The sequence below is a fragment of the Dipodomys ordii genome, unplaced genomic scaffold, assembly GCF_000151885.1.
Source record: "Dipodomys ordii isolate 6190 unplaced genomic scaffold, Dord_2.0 Scaffold13, whole genome shotgun sequence".
NCBI classification, from domain to species: Eukaryota; Metazoa; Chordata; class Mammalia; order Rodentia; family Heteromyidae; genus Dipodomys; species Dipodomys ordii.
Window position 1 is genome coordinate 3391486 of NW_012267229.1, and position 22176 is coordinate 3413661.

Consider the following 22176-nt stretch of genomic DNA (forward strand, 5'->3'; position numbering starts at 1 on the left):
TTTTTTTTTTTTTTGGTCAGTTGTGGGGTTTAAACTCTGGACCTGAATACTGTCCCTCAGCTCTTCAGCTCAAGGCTAGTGCTCTACCATTTGAGCTACAGTGCCATTTCCGGTTTTCTGGTGGTTTATTGGAGATACGAGTTTCACGGACTTTCCTTCCCGGGCTGGCTTTGAACTGAGATCCTCAGATCTCAGCCTCCTGAGTAGCTAGGATTACAGGCATGAGCCACTGGCACCCAGCTGTAGTTTTTTAAAAAATTATTTATTGTATTTATTTATAGTTATTGTAAAGGTGATGTATACACAGAGGGGTTATGGCTACATACGTCAGGTCAGGAGGACATTTCTTTTTGAACAATGTCACCCTTTCCCTTGTTTTGTCCGTTTTCCCCTCTTATCCCCACCCACGACTTGTATAGTTTATTTTTGGTATGTCTAGTGAATATCACTGATGCATTTGTTTACCCTTTGTACCGCCATTTCTGTGCCCTCCTTACCCTTCCAAAGACAAATAAATGAACAAACAAGAGAAAAGGAAATGAAAACAAAAATAGCAACAAAGAAGACAAAGAAAAAAACCCTCTTGTTTCCATTTCTTGGAGCTCATTTTGATAAATATTATTATTTATAATCAGATACACCTAGCTACTGTGCTTATGCTGTTCTTTCCTAAGAATATCCTCCTTTGGTCTCACTGTGTGAGAAACCTGTGTAATGTACCATGTTCCAGTGATGAGATACATTTTCAAAAAAACAGTGTCTAAGGCCATACTGAGGGGCAATCCTTTGAAAGGCCTTGCCATCCACTTAATGAGAAGAGGAGAGAGGGAAAGGCAGGTGTCAATCTGAGGTTTCTGGACACTAGCCATTTTCTGGATAAAGGTAGCATAAAGAAATAATTTTTAAATCTGCTATATTTTAAGATCTATCTTTGAGAGTTAGTCTTGGCTGGTTTGGAGTGAAGTGAGATTCTTTAAGAAATAATAATATTCCTTAAATATGGTTATTTGGCAGTAGTTAAGTGATATGTCCTTTTTCTTTCTTTTCATATTCAAGAAATGTATTCAAGAAAAATGTATTCAAGAAAAAATGTAAAAATTGTAAGACAGTTTTAACATGTGTGGACATGTCACCAGGATCACACCCTGTCTCCTTGTATAACTGTTAAAAACCACTGAAAATAAAATTAAAAAAACCTATAAAAACAGCTAAAGAAAACAAACTAGACAACCTTCCTTCTCACATTCCAGCCCTAACTCCATTGAGTAAACATGTTAAGTTGCAGTTGTTGATAATTGTAGAAATTGTATTTAAAACATTGTCTTGGGTATAGAGATATTGAAATTTTTTAAATCCCAAGAAAGGATAGTTATAATCCTAGCTGAAGGTATGAATAAATAGGAAGTAATTTTTATTTCTATTTCTCTTGATGGTATTTTAATTTCTGAACTCAATAACAAGCATACATTGTTTAGTGACTGTGGATTAATGCAGTGCTGTTATGCATGTGTTGAGTCTTCTTATTTTAGTGGTTTGTTTATCCAATGAGATATCTAAAATCTGCTTTGTGAACTGAAGAATAAACACATAGTGGATGTATCCTCTTGCCAGCCAACTCACATGTACCAAACACTGGTTTGTTGCCATCAGTCAAATCAATAAAAATTAAATTCATGACAAATTACCAAGGTTTGGCTTATAGATTACATGTGCTGGAATTTTATTGAGTCTGACTGGCTCAGAGTCTTTAGTTAGAAAGCAGAGACTGCTGGCCTTCATATTGACATATTGACAATGACTAACATCAAAAACACCTTTCCACCATTGCCAATTCTTCCTTTAGGGCATGAGTAATGATTACTTTTCAAGCTGTGACAGCTGTCTCTTGAAGTCCAGAATGTCTTGTTTATGGACTGTTCGTAGACAACCTAAGAACAGCCTGTCATTTACCATAAGGATCTGCCAGCTATCTCATATCTCTATAGTAATTGTGCTATGGCTATCAGCCTACATTTGTGCCATTATTCCTCGAACTGAGGATCCCTGCACTCATGCCAACTTCATACCTTCTACCTAAATGAGCCATATCAGAATTCCCTAAAGCTCTTGGGCATCATGCTCTCCTCTTTGTTTCCCTTGTGTGAAGTCTGGTTGAGCTATGGAGCCATGCTGCCTTTTGAGAACCACTGGAAGAGCCCAGATATTACACCTAAAATAGGGGTAGGGAATAATGTTGTGCTGAAGACATTTCACTGCTACCGTAGTCCTCTTGACCAAGGCTGGTAAAGTAGGAGAAACTAATGGTTTAGTCATACTTACCTAGCACTTCATCATAAACACATCACTTCTCATCTCTTTATACGTTAGAGCATTGGCAAATAAAATCTCATGTAAACAAAGATCATAAGAGAGATATGGACATACTACTGATTGATTGACTGATTTTGTTATATATGGTTAAGGTATAAACATGACATTTACCAAAAAACATGTCACCATCATCTCACAGTGATATGTGTTTGTGTGTGTGTGTTATCTACTCTTTCAGCCTAAATCCTGAATCCAGTATGCTATTGTGTGTGTGTGTAAGTGTGTGTGTGTGTGTGTTATCTACTCTTTCAGCCTAAATCCTGAATCCAGTATGCTATTGTGTGTGTGTGTGTGTGTGTGTTATCTACTCTTTCAGCCTAAATCGTGAATCTAGTATGCTATTTAATGTGTATGCTATTTTGTGTGTATTTTGTGTCCTGGGGCCTGAATTCAAGAACTGGGCATTGTCCCTGAGATTTTTGCTCAAAGCAAGCATCTACCACTTGCGTCACAACTCCACTTTTGGCTTTTTGTTGATTAATTGAAGATCAGAGTCTCACAGACATTCCTCCCGGCTGGGTGATCCCCAGATGTCAGCCTCTGGAATAGCTGGGATTACAGGTATGAGCCACTTTCACCTGGCTGCTAATTTAAATTTACTCCTCATGTAGTACATGAGATCTTTGACTTACCTATCTTCTGCTTTGTAATATTTTATCTGTAATATCCCATTTCTTTCCTGCTAACCTATAAATGTTGCTTACATTTTTCTCTTTGACTTATATTAAAGAGTCCCACATATAAAGGAGGTTATGCAATATTTTCTCTTCTATACCTGTCTTAATACCTTCTAAATTATTTTATATAACTCAAATCCACAGAGAGTTTGCAAGAAGAGAATTTTTAAATACTCTGTGCTCAGTTTCTCCAAATGTTTATCATTTTGTTATATTTCCTTTAAGCATTGCTGTCCTTCTGTTTCTCCCCATCTGTTGCTGTGTGTCTTTTTCTATGTATAAATACACACATATGTATTTTTCTGAACAATTTAATGAATTATGATAATAAGATTATATTTACCCTTAAGTATTTCAATGTATGCTTCCCTCAAATAGGAAATACTTTTATGTAACTATAATACTATTGTCAATGACAAAATATTTGTGATTTATTTTTCAGACCTAACTCAGATTTACTTCTCTCACTTTTAAAACTCATCTTCCCAGTGAAAAAGAAAACAAACTGAAATAAAGCAATTCATAATGAATGCCTACTGTTTTTTTATAAAATTATAAATTTTATAAATTTAATCCTCACACTTACATATACTTTATAATCCACATACATCCATATGCTCCTCTAAGTAGGTAAGTGGGTTCTTATTTTACAAAAGAGAAAGTAGCACAAAGGTGTCCTGACTCAAAGAAGGTGGATCATACAGAGTCATGTATTAGTGTGTCAACAGTATACTAGTCTACCATACTGAAATATGTCCAGGCTTCTCTTAAGATAGTTATCATATCACTTTTGAGATTGATACTCTGATAATCTTTATTTTGCAGATAAGGTAATATTCACACCATGTCTAGAGCCAAGGTTCAAACTCAGCATGTGTGACTCTAGAGTCATCCTCTTCCATGGGCCTTTTGGAAGAAGGGACTTTTGATAGATGCTAGCTTAAAGGATACTCAGAATCCGTACATCACTGAGTATATAAAGGGTCTTTTCTTATAAATGTGATAGGGAACTTTATTGAGATACTGATTTATAGCTGTGCTTCTTTAAATAGAGAATATTATTGGGTATGGTGGCTCAGGCCTACAATCCTAGTTATTTAGCAATTTGAGCTTGGGAGGATCACAGTTCTAGGTGAGCCTAGGACACTATCTCAACAGAAAAAGTTTGACATTGACAAACTTACAGTTCAGGCTAGTCTCAGAAGGCAGGAGTCTATCTTAAGGGTAAGCAGAACAAAGATGGAGGGAGTGTGACTCAAGCAATAGAGCAACTGCCTAGAAGTGGGATGCCCTGTATTCAAGCTCCAGAACTCTAGTACTGCTAAGAGAGAGAAAAAGAACAATGAAATAAAGAAAGAATAACTTCTACTTTTGTGTTTAACAACTATTTAGTTGTTTGCTTCTGGGGGGAAAAATCATGATACCAGATCCAAAGTGGAAATTGCTTTCTTCACATCTTAGGAACACTTACACAAGTCAAATGGATTTCATGAGATTTACTGTAAGGAGAGAAAGCAAGCATACCAAACAGAGAAAGAGAGTTTGATGAAGACTGGGCTCATTGGCTCTATGAACATCTCTTTGTGGTACCTGATTGGAGATAGTAGAAAATTGCATGGGGTTGACTTGAATACAGACACTGAGGTTTCTGATCTCAGTTGGGACTTCTCATTATCCAGCATGGGGCAGAAACACTGGGCTCTTGAGACCACAGGGACTTTTTTCACCAAATATGAGATTATTCCAGGCCAAGAACCAGCAGGGAAATGGTTGGGAGATGCAATGATACTATAGAAACTTTGCTTCATATGGGAGAATGAAAAGCCCACCATGGACTTTAGGTAGATAAATTATTGGAATTCAGAGACAACTTTAACTTGTTAAAATAAAGGAAACCTTTAACTACTTCTATATACCTAAGCTTGTGATATACATGGCTTTCTATTCATTAGCAATGTGACATTGGGGAAGTTATTGAATTTCATAAAAGGAAGTCAGACTAAAGATTTAGGGCATTGACAAACCTGGTTGTGACTTTCATTATGTTTTCTCTGTTTTACTTGATTTAAGTGGCAGAGATATGTACTATGACATGGATAGAGATTAATACATAGATTCCCATGGAGTGTTTTATTTTTTATTTTATTTTATCTTATTATTATTATTACTGTTTGGTCCGGTTATGGGGCCTGAACTCTGGGCCTGGGTGCTGTCCCTCAGCTCTTCAGCTCAAGGCTAGTGCTCTACCACTTGAGCCACAGCGCCACTTCTGTCTTTTTTCTTTTTGCTTATGTGGTCCTGAGGAATCGAACCCAGTGCCTCATGCATGCAAGGCAAGCGCTCTACCACTGAGCCACCTTCCCAGACCCCCCCCATGAAGTGTTTTAGTTTCGGCTCTTCATTGGAAGAGTTTATTCTACTTCTTGGCTCACTAAAATACACTCAAAGTACGAGAGGTGTCCATATCAGTTTTGAGTTCAGGGCAATATATACATGACTATAACCCAAGGATGGTAACACATACGTGAAATATATAGATGAACAAGAGAAATCTGGATATACTTCTCAGCTATACAACTCAAGCTTCTGCAACTGTGCTAGGAAACAGGTGAGAAGTCAGATCATATAATTAGACAGCCTTCTATGCATTAAGAAGAAACACGGATGTCAAGATAATCAGAAGTGGCCTCCAGGAGGGTGTACAATAAATGCGTAAGCACTGAATCTCTGTTGATTTTCCCCCCATTCTAGTCATTTCTTTTTGCACAGATAATTGACTAAATGTGAGAAATTATGGGCAGATATTGCTAAATGCCAAAGAATATTCACAGGGGCCAATGTTGAAGAAAGTTACTTTGTATTTTTTAAAAAATATTATTGGATTTAATAGAACTAACCAGTTTAAATACAGGAGGCCAGATTTGATATATGTTGATATGCACTGGACTTGAAAATCTGGTCAATTGCTCTTAAATATAGAAGATTCTCCTCAGGTAACTAATGACATGTACTTGTCTAAACCAGTATTATTTTTTATAGTGGTCCAGAGAGGAAACAGATTCAATTTGACTGGTTTTATGGTTGTCATTGCCACTATTCAACTCTGCCACTCTGAAGGAGCAGCTGTTGTAGAAAATACACAAAAGAATGAATCTGTCTGCATTCCAGATATACTCTATTTATGGATACTGAAAACTTAATTTTGGGTATTTTCCTTGGGTCACCAGTTATTATTCTTATCGTTACATTTTTGAAGCATGTGAAATTATGAAAGCAATGATTAACTTGTAGGAACTACAAAGAGAGTGAGCACCTGCGTTTGTTTAGCAACCATTCATCTAGGTTACTTCTGGAGATACAGCTGTCCACACTGTAGGAACTCTAATTGCCAACATACTAAAAGTGTCTGCATTTTATGTATCTCATCTGAATGGTCTTTGGGGTTAAGGAGGAGAGGGATAATCTACAAATTCTGAATTTCTATGAATTTGAACTTGTTTGACCACCCTAGGCCATCACCCTGTTAGTGCATAGTGTATATACACTAATTTCCTGGCATACCTTGTTGAATCCTTATGCTGGCTTGGTTTTGGTGAAGGAACATACAGGGTCCAATTCTTCACTTTCTACCAATGTACCACTACCTGAAATTTGGATGGACTGTAATTTCTATCCCTATCGAAATAAAGACTATTACATTGTCAAAAATTCTACTAGGTTTCAAAACCCGGGCCAAAAGGCTTTCAGAAACCAAGGTATACTTTCACTTTTTCTATTTTCAAATACTTCCTCTGAGTGTCCCCTTCTCCTTACAAATACTCTAGGAAAATGAGGAAATCTGATCCAAATTCATTAACTCTCATTAATCAGAATATGCAATAATTTGATGTGAGAGGAAATAACATGGAGAGAGTTTTGCTGTGCAAATTTCAGCTTACTTAACCTAGTATACTACTTAAAACATGTCTGTAGTATTGGTTAACATGAAACCATGTTCATTAAAATCCCTTTATTTTGAAAATGTAAGATTTCTGCTTGGTAGAAATTTCTTAAAACTACTCACTTCCAGAAGAAATTGAAAGACATATTGTTTAAAATATGCTTTAATTCAGACATGTTAAAAATTCAGGCTGGTCTTTTCTTCAAAAGCTTAAGCTTATGAGACTTACATTCTCTAGATGTAGCTACACATCTTTGAGGAGATCTTTGATAATGTGAAGCAATAACAGAAAACATGTCAGGGAGGCAAGTGGTGGGGATGGACTAGGGAATGTGTTCTTAAACTGAAAATCAGAAGAGATTTAATGAAGTTTCATATCACTGCTAACATGAAAAAAATCATGCCAGAAAACTTTAGAATGGAAAAGGATTTCCTATAGCATCCACTTGTTTAGATTCCCAAGGTAATGTGCCATTTTGATGATTTGAGAAATGAGAATATTGGAGGCCACTTTTTTCAAAATTGCAATTACAGTTGAAAGGAATGCTCTCAAACAACTATTTTAGATATTCATGCTAGACAGATGTATGAATATCCCTAATGAAAATCAAGCCTAAGGCTTTCCTTCTCAAGGGCAGAAAATTAGATGTGCTTTTGTTGTCACAAGACTTAGTAACATCCCTGGAGTTTGTTTCCTTAGATATGAACGTATAATTAAGAATTCTGGGAGAATTATGGTAGCCCAAAGGGCTGCCATATGCAATGTGGCACATGTGGACATAAATAATACACCATTACTACACATCCATTTTTCATCCTTGGTGTTCAGGGAAAGAAAGAACAAGAAAGTCTACTCCTTATGGAAAAACACTTGAAAAGGAAGAGGAATGAAAAAAGCCTTCTCTGTGGCTTGCTTGAATTTAAGTCTTCCTTGGGTTTGGAAAGCTGGACTAGTACTATGTGTTATGTGTTCAGTGATCAAAGCAAACTTGAGTTACTGATTTTCTATTACTTGCCATTTTTCATTTACAGATCCATACCCCAGTCAAGTAAAGGATTTGTGCTACACAAAGTCTTTGATAAGCTGTTAGAACTAGAGTCTGCTGATGTACATATATTAAACCATCCACACAGCACTTTGACAAAGTAATAGAGAAAAATGGTTGACTGCTGCCACTAAATTTGCGTAAACATCATACAATTTGAAAGGGACAGGCAAAAATCTGGGAATATTCCAACCAAAACACCAGCAGGAGATAAAATAAAAAGCGTCTTAGATATTTTAAAGTCCTTGAGTACAGTCTCTAAATGGTAATATCACTCTGCTTCATGTTCAGGATCTAAAAAGTTCATTCTGCAAGGCTTTGAGCCTGTGGAATAGTAATACAAGCAAAACTTTCCTTAATTATATATCCACACTTTTAGTCACCTTCTAGGATAGAGAGCAGGACATTGTTTCTGTCATTTATGTTTGCACTTTGGTAAATTCTCAGCTGTATTTTGGGCTTCTTTGACCAGGCCCCGTTTGTCAAGTTACATTCCTGTCAAGCTTAGCTATTCCACTGGCTTGACTCTCTTTTGGTCACTTTACTGCACTCTAGTGGTTATAAAAGGCAGATACATGCCTGCTTAGGACCTATCTATTTACTTTTCAGTCACTGGAGTAATTGTAATTGAGTAGTAGTATATTTTAAATTCCAGTGGATTATTGAGTTTCGATGCTTAAACCAAAGTGTTTACTCTTCCAGTTAGTAGGGAAGTAAGTTGTGAATCCATTAGAATCATTAAACTGTTTCTTTAGCCCATAAAGCACATGCTTTATAAGAGTTACTTAAATTCCTCTGAATAAATGACTTTTAGAAGTATGTCACTCCTAATTCTTGCATGCCATGTTAAGATTATTATGTTACAAATCATGTTTGGGGGTACTGCGGGTTGAGTTCAGGAGCTTCATGTTTGCTAATCAGGCTCTTTTATCACTTGAGCTATACATTTGATCTATTTTTTTTTCTCCATCAAGTGGAGAGGAATGGAAACGTCTTTCTCACAAATTTTATTCCTTTGTATAAGAGAAAATGATTTCTTCTTCTAAAGGGAAATAGTCACCCTGCTCTATCTTCCTACTCATGCATTGTTCATTCAACCCAATATTCCACAGGGCCAATTGCTCTGCTTATGAAGCTGATGGTTGTGAAGCAGAGGCAGGCCACATATTCATATCATCATTTTCATCAATCATAAAGGTCACTAAGTAAATCAAGCAAAAGGACAATAAAATGTCCTGTAATAAAAGGCATAGCAGTTGTTTGGCGAGGAAAGACGCAGTTTCACTTATCCAATAGAGACTTAAGGATAACATTAATAAAGTGCCTGGCAATGGCAGTTTGAACGTTTTCAAAAGACTTTCATATCCCCTTTTCTTTTTGGCCGTACCGACAGTCATTACAAGCAATCTGACACTACCTGGAGAAAATGACAGATGAGTGACTAGACTTACCCATTTCAAGTCTGGTGCTGCCCACTCCTGCACCGTATGTATCTAAAACATCCTTCACTTGCTCAATGTAGCTGGCTGTGAGGCCAAGGAAGTTGTAGGAGCCCATGTTGATGACATTTTTGAGGATTCTTCCAGTGAACCTGCATGGAAACGTGTAAGTGAACACCAAGACCTATCTCATTTTACAGCATCCTAGGCTTCCAGAGGTCCAGCTCCAGTCATATAATTTTATTTTCTTCTTCTAACTTATACTGTTTCCAGCATAAAATGGCCTGCGGTTAGAAGAGAGTAACCTATACTGTATTGGGACAGAGCACAGGGAGAAAGGTAGCCTGAACCATGGCACATTATTTAGCAACGATGTTCTGGAAGTAATCGCTTTCATGATACACACTCTGATTTACCTTCTAAAGGAATGCTGTTATCATTATTATCTTCATCAGGGAAGAAGAGGATATGATTTATCGAGAGAGCTGAGGAAGGCTCTTCAACGGTGTGTACGGAATCTTTGGACACATATCTCACTGTAAAGTTGCCATCTTGGCAACTTAATTAGTGTGACTCCCACACAGGCACCATGAGGTACTCAAAGGACTGCGCAATGGGAAATCAGCCTCTATGCATAAGTTTCATCAGATCCGTACCCTAATGGCTAAGCTAGAATTTCCCTGAAAGGATTCATTTTCCCCACCAAGCCTCTCTAGGCGAAAGCCGCACCTGAATGTCCAGTTGTAGTCATCGGACACTCTCTCCATTATGTCAAAATAAGGCCCTGGTTCACTGCAAATGGGCCTGTTCCAGCTATCTCTGATTCGCATGTACAAGTTTCTGGTAAAAAAATTCTCAAAGTCTTGATACAGTGGCACAAAATCCTGTTAAGACAGAGGTAAAAAGTTAGCTTTGGTTTTGGTTTGTTTGTTCATTTATTTCCAATTGAATACTGAGAGAAGACTTGGAGAACTCTGCAGAGAATCTGTGTTTGAGCCAGGCTCAAAAAGGGTGAAGGAAAACTGGGCATCAGTGGCTCACGCCTGTAATCCTAGCTACTCAGGAGGCTGAGATCTGAGGATGGTGGTTCAAAGCCAGCCTGGGCAGGAAAGTACGTGAGACTCTTAACCTCCAATCAACGACCTGAAAACTGGAAGTGGTGCTGTGGCTCAAGTGGTAGAGCACTAGCCTTCAGCTGAAGAGCTGTGGGATAGCGCCCAGGCCCAGAGTTCAAGCCCCATGGCTGACCAAAAAAAAAATCGTGAAGGAACAAGTGGGATTCACAAATAGAATTGTGAGGCTTCTAACCCTAAATAACTTTCTTTTACAGTGTGTGTGTGTGTGTGTGTGTGTGTGTGTGTTTGTGTGTGTGTTGTGTGCGTGTGTGTGTGTCTGTAAAGGTGATAAGTATAGGTAACAAAGGTGACAACACACCCTCTAGGTGCCATGGAGCAAGTGGTGGAGATCTTAAGTTCTCCTAAGAAAGGGAAATTCCAGCAGAAGGTTAGTGAGAGGTATTTATGACCAAGGAGTTGAATTGGAAAAAAAGACGGTAGAGATAATAATTTGCTCTTCACTTTTTTGAACAAAAATATTTCCATCAAGAATATTTTCAGAAATGTGTATGGCCTTGAACGATATATGGAGTTCCTACTAGTCATGAAGAAGTTGATTTGAGGAAACAACAAATAGTATTGTTTGCAAAACTTCTCTCATGTTCTTTGAGGTGATTGTTTCTAACACATTTATAAGATGATTTTTTTGCTGCTTTGTATGTCCCTCCCCCACAGTATAACCTCTGCTTTCACTTTATTTGAGGTTGGTATAATTTGTGGAGGGGAAGGAAAAAAACAAATCGTTTAAATAGGGATACAGGTGGATCCATTGCAACAATGAGATGTACAAGTTGTTATGTGGAAAAACGAACTTTACAACTTTGGTGTGTGGTGGGGTAGGAGGACTGGAAAGGGGGGTGGGGTAGGATGGGAAGGGATGGGAAGGGGAAACAAAGAAGGAGGTTACAATGCTTGATAAGAAATGTACTCATTACCTTGCCCATGTAATTGTAACCCCTCTGTACAGTATTTTCAAAACAAAACAAAACAAAAAGCCCAAAACTTCCCTCATGCGGCTGAGAGTCTAGAACTGAGCTGACAGACTTGGCAAGGCACACAGATCCTCTGGCATCAGAGGTAATGGTGCTGTGTGATCCAGGTGAAGCATAAAGACACATCTTCTTGTACCATTTGGTGATAGTTAATTCTAGGCAGCAAATGCAAAAGCACTAACCTAACACTTAAGCCAAAAGCCCTAGGAACTCATGGGATCAGAACAGAAGAATGTCAAGTTTTGTTGAGGAAGCAGGAAGGCCTTTTGAAGGAATGATTATGGCAGAAACACACAGCAGAATAGGAGGGGGGGGCTTGAGAAGGGCACTTAGCATGTATGAGTTTTGTTTGGGAGCATGGATAAAATGAAAACTCTTTGTGCCACCTTCAAGTAAAAGTCTAGGTCTCGATTCATCTGGCTTTTGATGACTGCTCTTATCCCAGCCCTAATTACTCCTTGTGGTACAGATGAGATTGTAATGTCATCTTCCCAAAGAGGGAAGATATAAGCAGCTAGGTAGATGCTCAGATAGTATTCTGCAGATCATAGGGAGTCACTGAATAATAGGGTGTGAGCATTCTCATCGTCTCTCCCATCCTCTCTAAACTCTCATATTTTCCTTATGAATTTTGAAGCTGATTTCCTGAGAATGAGGAAGAAAGGAAAGATTTTTATAGATGTTCTTATGCTACTGATTTTCCCAGACACCTTGTTTTGGTTCAACCCAGAAGTAAAACCTATAGGCTGTTGGCAGGTGGATTCATCCAAATCTTGTCATTTCACCCTTGGGTGCTCAGTGACAATGATAAAATTCTAATGAGGAGATTATGAACATTCATAATCACATACTAAGACCATTTATTTCATGTGAATTTGAAACTCTACTGATTATGTTTGAAAGTGTGTTGCAAAATACACTTTATTTAGATATGGCACCATGGCTCAAGTGGTAGCATGCTTTCCTTGAGCTGAAGAGCTCAGAGACAGTGCCCAGGCCTAGAATTCAAGTCCCATGACCAACAAAAGAAATACATTTTATTTAAATAGTTGTATTACATTTTATTCTTATTTAAAGCTACAACCTTAGCTTATATGATTCTTTTATGTTCTTATAGGGAAAAAGACATATTGCTGAGACCACAGACCAGCAATATTGGAAAACTCATTTCAAACTATTTTTTCTTTGTTTCAATATTTTTTAGACTATTTGCTGATTCATGGTTTACCCTCCAATGTTATTTATGTCCCCTTATTTATCTAAGTCCTTAGTTGGAACGATGCCCTATGAGCTTATCAAGAGAGAAAAGAGAGTATTATGTCTGTAAGTAATATGTCTGGAATCTCAGTGGACTTAAAGCTTTAGGCTTAAGGAACAGTCTTGCCTACATTACAGTGTTGGCTTTGGAGTAAAGGAGGAAAATAATCAAAATACTCACTCTAAAAAATTACAATAAAATTAAGTACAGACTTGTAACCACAGAATGCTCAATGTAGCAGGAATAGAGAAGTGACAGAGAGCCTGCAGCTTAAAAACCATTTGACACCTGAGGAATGTCGGACCAAGGTGACTTAGATTCCAGTCATCCTCTTGTTTCACCAAAGTGTCTGAAATAATGACTTTAGATTTTCCCTAGGGTTATCTAGTCCTTCTAAGATGTCAGTGATGACGAAAAGGGAATCGTTCGAGAACCTAAACTGAGTAGATTGCTAGACTCTAGGAGGTGGATCAACTAGCCATACAGAGCTTGTCATTGATTTGAGAAAAAAAATCTCTAGCTTTCCATCTCCAGCTTCACACTTCATCACACTCACCTGAGAGAAAGCAGAATATTTCATTCTGCTTTATCTTTCTACTTCCTGATCCAGAGATCTAGAATTAGTACCCATGTAGACTGGGGCAGAAACCTTTGTATTGGATAAAGCCTCTGAGGGAAAGCTACAAGGATTCAAATTTATTCTGAGACACTGGTTTCCTACTGGGAATGGTCTTCAGTTTCAGCAATAATGTTATAAATGAAGTACTTGTAATTCCCTTGCAAGAAAAAATAAAAGGACCAGACTGGAACCACACAGAGGTACTCCTTTGTACCTGACAGCAGTACTATGCCACATCTGATTCTCAAGTTTGGCAACCTACTTAGAACTGAAGATCTGATCTGGGAATGACCTGAATTGTGTTTGGGCATGGTCCTCCTCTCCATACGTGTGGCTTCTTGCCTGTGTGGGGGTGTACTTTTACTCCACCTCATTCTTTGAGCATCAGTGAGCATTCTTCCTGAACAGCCACCACCTTCCAAGGGTCAATGTCCTCTAGTTTCTGTCAAGCTTGTCATAGCAATTAACTTCTCCAGAAAACGAAGCTGGACTTGATATTTTAGAAACAGAAGCATTTTATTAGGATATACATTTGCCTGTCAATTTAATTTATCACTTGGCTTAGTCACTATCCTTTATGTCTGTTTTTTTTTGACATGAATATGATAGAGTACTAGAGTACTCCAGGCCATTAGGACATAGTCATTTAAGAGGGTAGGATGTAGCAAAGAGCAACATCAGCCTAAAAAAATGTAGTCATGGCATGTCTTTGTTCTTTTGCAATAAGGCAATCTTTCCTTTCCTTTAAACTTGTATAATAATTCCTGATCTCTAGGTATTTCCATGATGTTCTAGGTATTTCTACGTAGCTTTTGTAGATAAGTTGGTACAAGTTAGAATATTTCTCTGCACCAATTGGAAACTATGAAGAAGAACTCAAAACAATGCTCTTTTCAATAAAACATGATGCAGGGCTTGGAGTTTATAGAAAGTGAAAAAATATATTCATTATCCATTATAAAACCCACTGCCTAGCCGGGCACTGGTGGCTCACATCTGTAATCCTAGCTACTCAGGAGACTGAGATCTGGGGATCATGGCTCAAAGCCAGTCCGGGCAGGAAAGTCTGTGAAACTCTTATCTCCAATAAATCACCAGAAAACCGGAAGTGTTGCTGTAGCTTAAGTGGTAGAGCACTATCCTTGAGCTGAAGAGCTGAGGGCCAGAGCCTAGGCCCAGAGTTCAAGACCCATGACTGCCAAAAAACCCCACAAAACAAAAAAACAGACGACTGCCAAATTTGGGCAGCAGGTCTCTTACTAATTTCACTGCTCCTTTTTTTCAGTAGCTCACACAACCACTGCTTCAGAGAAGAGGAAGCGGGGGAAGGGGCGGAGAGAATCAGCCATTATCAAACACCAGTTATTCATTTGTGTCTCATGGATACTACAGTCATTGCTCAACAGTTCCTTTTATGTTGTTATTTCCTCTTGGGAAAAATCTGTTTCTCTTATAGTAAAGCTCAGAATAACAGCTTTAGTTTCTTGAGAGGGAAACTGTATTTAAAACAGTTCTTCAAAGCATGAAACAATTAAAGGAAGTATGGCATGTTTAATTTTCATTTAAAAAGAATTAATTGGTATTGTGATTCAGGATTTTAAGTGTTCTTCAAAGGATTGTATGATTGGCAGCCCATGGCACTATTGGAAAATCATGAAATCTTAAGAAGGTTGAAGGAAGTTGGGTCATTGGGGTCAGTCATGTCCTTCAAGACCTCAAGGACACGAGACCCTTAAGACCTCAGCCCTGTCTCCCTCCTGTCTTTTTCCTTTGCTCTCATGGTGCCATAAGATAAGCAGCTTTATTTTACCTTGAGTTTCTCACCATAATGTTCAGACTTGTTATAAGCCCAAAATAATGGAGCCGAGAGAACATAAACTTCTGGAACCTCAAGTCTGAATCTATGAGTCTGAAGTAGCTACTCTTTTAAGTTGATTTTCTCAGACATTCTATCACAAAGATGCAAACCCAACTAATGTGGATGGCAATGGATAAAGATCCCAGACTCAAGTACTTGTATGGATTCTCTACAATATCATAAAATGAATAAAAATAAAGATTTTGATAAGGTTATAAATGCCTAGTAAAGCAATCAAGACTGTCATTAATTCATCAGAAATTCTGCAGAATAAAAATAAACACAGACCACAAACATGGTCTAATCAATGGAAAGTAAAAACAAAAAAACAAAAAACAGGATACTATAACCCAAAACATTTGCAGGGAAGTTTGGTGTGGACATTAGCTAACTGTAGGACAGCTGTAAGTTGGGAGTGAATTACTGTATATGACAACTTCATATTCACAAAGACTAATTTGGGAAGGTAGATCCCTTTATCCTTCTTCTATTGGACTGATAAATGCAAACAAATAAACAAGCAAACAAACTTACTGCTTAAAGCAGTAGGAACTGAAAGGTACAGCAATGCCCCAGTGTACAAATGGGGAGCCTAGACAGCAAGATGACTAGCTTTTGGTCCTGGCAACTCATTCTGTTTCACTTCTATCATAGACTAGCATGCATATGTGTATAAATAAATTCAGATATAAAATATAGGCATGTATGTAGGAATGTTGCAGAACAATGCATCCTTTAACAGTTCAAGAGTAGAAAGGCCACAGCTCAAAAGCAAAATACTATTAAATTCAGTCCTTTTCTAGAATGTAGTGAAAATTAACAAGAAAATATTTGAAGGAAAATAATCAAAAGACATATAAGGATAGATGTCAAAAGAGCTGGTATCTCACTGATAGACATGAAAAAATTGAAAGAAGGCAAGAGGGGGAGAAAGAGGAGAAAAAAGAAGAGTGAAGATAGTTTATCTATAAGGGAATAAGAGTTAGATTGCTTCCATACTTTTCTGGCACTGATGGAATATTACTTTGAATTTAAAATCATGCATTTAGCTATGTCAAGAAACGAATGTAGAATTAGAGGTATGAGCCATTAGCCCCAGGCTTTATTTAGAACTTTTATATGCTTGAAATAGATTAGAAAGAAAGTACTATCATGAAGTGAAGATACTTATATATCAAAATATGGTTATAAGTGTTAAACAGGGTTGAAATCTTATATAATCACTTGAGTAGGCAAAAAAAGTAAGTCTAAAGGAATAAGCAACACTGCATATATATCAGAATGCAGAACAATGTATAGTTTTGTGTATGTGTGTATGTCACACATGGAAAATTCCCAGAAATTCTAATAGAACCACATGAGAAACTGTGAAGGAGAAAATTCATTGAGGTAGTATATTTGAGATCAAAATATGAAAATATCAGTTGGCTTCCTATTATTTACTATCAACTAAGTAGAAGATGGCTATGGAGAAAAAGTCATTAATAAAATATCACTATAATAAGAGTCCTGTCCAGATAAAAGGAAATGGTAACACTTTTATGAAGCGTTAAACTTTATTAAAAATATAAGAAGTATGCAGAGATGGAGAGCCATATGTATTTCTGACTGGAAAGACTAAATATTATGAAAACATAAAATTTTCCTAAGTTAATGTATAGATTTAACTAGCCACTTTAAGGGACAAGTTCTATTTTCAAAATGCAAGTTAGTTCTCAAGTATTTATCATGAAACAAGTTAAGAGTTACCTTAAACTTGTGGAGTGATCTAAAATATAAACAACTAGATTTATATTTTATGATAGTAAATTAAGATGTCTGATAATTTGGGGATAGCTAGGAATATCTTTCAAAAATTGTCTTTCTACCTTACAGAGCACGTAGAAATAAATGCAAATTGTGTTTTCTGAATAAATATGGGAAATAAATGCCCCAAATCAAGAAATTATTAAGTAAAGCTAAGGAAAAATTATTGTAAGTTTAAGATGAAAACTACCCTCCACATAACTAATCTCCCTTTCTGGAAAAGAATAGTAACAATAAAGAAACTATTAAAGAAATATTTGACTTAAAATTTTATAGGTAGCTAAATATATGTAAATAGAGCTAAGAGCCAAGGAAAAGCCAATTATCTTAGTTAAAACACAGTTAGGTGGATTGATTACTGTTACAAAAATACAGAGGAGAATTCTAAATCATTAAGAAAATTAAATTAATAAAGTTATAAAAAGACTATAAACAGGTCACTCAAGAAAAATAGGTATGAATGAGAAAAAAGCATATGCGAAGCAACTTAGTTTCACTATTAAGAGAACACAAATTAAGGCATGAATGAAAGTATTCACTCATCAGATTGAAATATTTTGCTCTGATAATATGTTATCAAATGTTATCAAGGAAGCACTTTCAGATATTGTTCACCTGAGCTTAGCTATGCAAAATATTTTGAAAGGCAATTAAGCAATATTCCTCAAAAGTTAAATATGCATTCATTAGACCCAGAAAGACACTTTTAGGAATTATCCTGGCACAAATACAAATGTTATTCATTGATAAATTATTTGCAAAATAATAAGGAAATATAAATGAAAACCCATAATTTATCCACATTATGGAATACCATAATTCAGCTACTAAAAGGAATGAAGAAATCCTAAAGTGACATAGACATCTCCAAGTAGATACTCCAGGTAATTAGATTAGGTACTCTAGGAAATTAATATAACTTCAGGTAACTAATCTAACACCAGATTAGACAAAAAAAGTAAGTTACCTGTTATGAATGATAATAATCCTGTTTGGGTTAAGGACAGGAGAGATATGTGAAAGTGAATGCAAGTGTAGTTGTGCATAAAAAGTTCAGGGAGAATATAGAAGGCATTTATGCATTATTTTATGCACTATTTCCATAATAGAAAGGAAAGAGGAAAGAATACAAGTTTAGTGTTTGTCTTTAGGACTTATCACAATCCACTCATTCCACAAACTGAATGTGTACTAGTTAATATACTAGTTAATTAACACAGCTCCACCTCTTCAAACTCAATTGTACCTTTTCTGTCTATCATAGAAGACAAGGTTCAATGAATGCAAACATTTGGATATTTGTCTTCAAACCTTTTTTATTTACTACTTGCTGGAAAAATCTCTGAGAATGAAGTAGAAGTGTCTGGGATGTAGCTGTGTAAGTCCCTGGGACTCTGCATCTAGTATGAACACAGATTTGTAATTGCAATGCCTTATACTTAAACAATGCCTTATACTTATGTTACATAACAGGTCTTACAGAAGCTGTTGACTATTGTTGCTTCAGAAATGTGGAGCAGTAGAATGGGTTGTGCTTGAAGTTTAAAAAAATAATCTCTAATAAAACTGGCATTCATTATGTGTGTGGACCTCTGGGCTTTTCCAAGTTAGAGTGTTACATTGTTAGGAAAGTAACTCAATCAGAGACTTTGAGGAATTGTATTTAAATGCTAAAGTTGCCTTTGATTTAAACAACAACAATAACAAGAATCATAGCAATAACAAAAACTAGCAACAGAAGAAACTTATAGAATGTGCCCTAAGTGAAAAGCTAAGAGGAAGATTTAAGATAAATATTTACAATTTGTTTCTATCTGTGTTGTCCTTTCCTTGTTGGACTCCACTAGAGTGGAGTCTATCTAGGGGTCAGGGCTCTAGCTTAAGAAGTAGTTTTGAAATTTCTGTTCTTTTTTCACTTAATACTCAAGTAGAGTAAATATTATCAGAGCCTTTGTACTATGGGGTTCATTTGAGTATTTGGGCTAGGAATTAGAACTTGAAAAACGCAAAGACTAGTTAAGATAAGAGTTCAGTTTGAATGGATCATCTGATATGAGAGACGTCATTGTAGTTATAAAGAAAATAGAAAAAACAGATTAATGAGTTCTTATATTTAATTAAGAAAAAGAAAAAAGAGTAACACTGGAAATGAAAGTATCTCTCTGTGATTTTGGAGAGAACATAATTTTCTTCTTCAATGGACTTGATAAATACGCTTTCTTTTCTGGTTTCATTTTGCCCATGGCTAGTTTGTCTTGTGGGACAATATATTCTGCACTCCCAATGATCAGCTTTTACAGTATTGTCATGCTCATTTGTTTTTTAAAGAAAAGAACCAAGGGCTTCCTTTTGTCTGCCATCATGATAAATTGTCAATATAAGAACATTCTACTATGATGAATGTGACACAGCCATCTGTAGGCCTGACCAAGCAAGAACTTTGGGATCACCTTGTGTCCCTCCTCTTTTGTCTTCCATATCAAATGTGTTTATTATTTTCTAAATATCTCTGTAATTTGTTCCTCTTTTAGTCTATCTCTGTGTCACACACAGACAATCTCTTTATTACGCCATTGTAAACTTTATCATCACTTTGCTTCTAGTCTTGAACTGGAATTCCATCTCTGACTGCTCTCAGTTGTCTGAAATTTGTTTTCTTACCTTTTCTCCCCTTCCCCTACCCTCGGGCCTGTCATAAGAGATTTTGTGTACTACTCTGACATAGATTAATATTGATATGCTCAAGATACAATAAAGATGACCCAGGATCTGAGACCCTTCTTTGGTACTTTACATCTCTCTTTAAATGTCAATTCTTTAAATTCAACTTGGCAAAGAAAACATTGACCATTCTCCTACCTCTCCACCCTACTTTTAGCTGTATCAGTCTGCTCTATTCTTCCCATCTCCATAAATGTCAACACCTTCTACTTAATTGCAGTCCTGGGTGTGGTCTTTGATTTGTACAACTCCCTAATTCCCAAGTCATATCAACCATCTTTAGCTCCACCTCTTTGGCAGCTCTTGGCTTATCTTTTATCACTACCTTATTGTTATCGTCTTGGTTCCAGCTCAACTATCTTGCCTGGAATTTTTTTTTTTTTGTCTAGATTGTTTCTCTGCAATCTACTTCTCAATGTTACACAGAGAATGATTTTTCTAAATCTTCAAATATGCATTCTTTTGCTTGAAATCCTTCAATGCTTTCTTATTATTTTTGTAGCAAATGTGCATAGCTTATAAAAACTCATTATAGTCTAGCTCCAGCTTGCCTCTCACGCAGTCTTTCTCCTCACATAGTCCACTCCCACTCAGCACACTCTGGTCATCAGAATTCCTTGAGTACACAATGCTCTCTCTTTCCTTGGATTCCCCTGGCTTACATTCCTTCTTCCTAAGTCCCTTCTCTCCACAATCTCAATTCATCCTCCTCTCTGCTATTTGTACTTCAGCTTTCAAATCTCAATTTGACTTTCTGTTTTGCCCCAGAGATTTCATTGAACACACAGTTCAGGTTGGACTTTTCTCATTGCTCCTCTGATCTCGTCTACTGGTCTCGTTCCTCTCAACAACCTTTTGTTGTTGTTGTTTATAGTTAACTATTGAAAGTGCCTGTTTTTTTTTTTAAATTTTTTAACCACATTGCCTAGAACAAAATACCTGCTCCGGAACCTTCCTTGATTAGTGAATTAACACATACTTTGGGACAGGTCGTGCTCACTTGCTAAAATTGTCTTCTATACACACTTGCTGATTTGGTAAACTTATCCCTCAAGCCTCAACATCATGACTTCAGAATTTTCTAAAGGAATCACAGAGCACAGATCTCTGTAGCTTTCATTCTTCTTCCCCAATATTGCTTTTTAGCAAAGGAGTGATTTCTGAATCTGTTTGCACATCAGACTTCAACTTTTCTGATGGCAGGAGCTGTTTTTTCTTCTATAAGTACTAACATCTATTACACAGAAGCAAACATATGCTCAAAACTTTCTTAGAGTAGGAGGGATAGTAATAATGAAGTTAGGGCCAGGCATAGTGGTACACACCCGTAATGTCAGCTACTTGGGAGACAAAAGTAAGAGGATTATAGTCTAAGACCAATCTGGATGAAAGCATAAAATCTTGTCTGGAAAATACCTAAAGCTAAATTAATTAATTAAGTTTTATTAAATTAATTAATTACTTAAAACATGGATAGGGATCCATACATAGCCTGGCAAGTATAAAATCTTGTGTTTTTACTCTGGTGCTGCCAAACATAATAAATACTTGTTGAAAAGAAAGAAAACAAAAGAGAAAGAGGAGAGAAACTGAGGCTGGATATGATTTTCTTCTGAAGGTAAAAATGTACTGGGTTTAAGAAAATTCCAAAAGAAGTATCACATTTGATTTGTTGGTAGATGTGTCTCATAATAATAGTCGTTTATGTGGTCATTAGTAGAACTCGCAATACTTGCTAAATGGCATGCCCTGAGGTTCTCTTGCTACACTGTGTTCTTTGCTGAAATATAGCTAAGGCTCCATCATAGGGGAATGGTCTATACTCATATTTGGACTACCCCAAAGCAATCTTCAGAAGTAAAAGATAAATTCACACCATCATAAAATCCTTTCAAAATCAATATGGAAACCATGTTAACACAATGCAGGCTCTTCGTAGAGCTCTAGTTATTTTCTAGTTTGTCTTTTTCTTTCATGGGAAAACAAGATGGCCTAAACTGTGGGAGCTTATGTGCTCTGGGAGAAACATTTGGCTGTTTCTGAAGAAATACTTAATGATCGTAGTGTATTGGAATTGTTGCTGACAGGTAATCTAGTGATAAGAGTCCAGAAATACTGTTAAATTTCCTACTATACATAGACTAGTCTCCAGTGAAACATACGAGTAGGGCAACAATTGGGAAGCCCTCACCTAGATAATAAAAAATGTCATTTTTTACTCAGACACACTTTCTTATTTCAGGAAAGAAGATAGATAATACTCCTACTACTAAAACCCAAGTACAATCATGCTTTTTAAAAAGAACTCTGTAAACATTTAATGATTGAGCATACA

The 22176-nt window shown here is 36.6% G+C and overlaps 1 protein-coding gene across 1 annotated transcript in view; it reads right to left on the bottom strand.

Annotated features, from left to right (window-relative positions):
• Sptlc3 (serine palmitoyltransferase, long chain base subunit 3) overlaps positions 1-22176 on the bottom strand; it is a 108146-nt gene that overhangs the window by 58234 nt on the left and 27736 nt on the right. The window contains exons 3-4 of the mRNA XM_013010632.1: positions 10202-10356; positions 9485-9624 (exon numbers count right to left, since the gene is read on the bottom strand). Coding sequence (XP_012866086.1) covers positions 9485-9624; positions 10202-10356 — 295 coding nt within the window. The remainder of the gene's footprint in view (positions 1-9484; positions 9625-10201; positions 10357-22176) is intronic.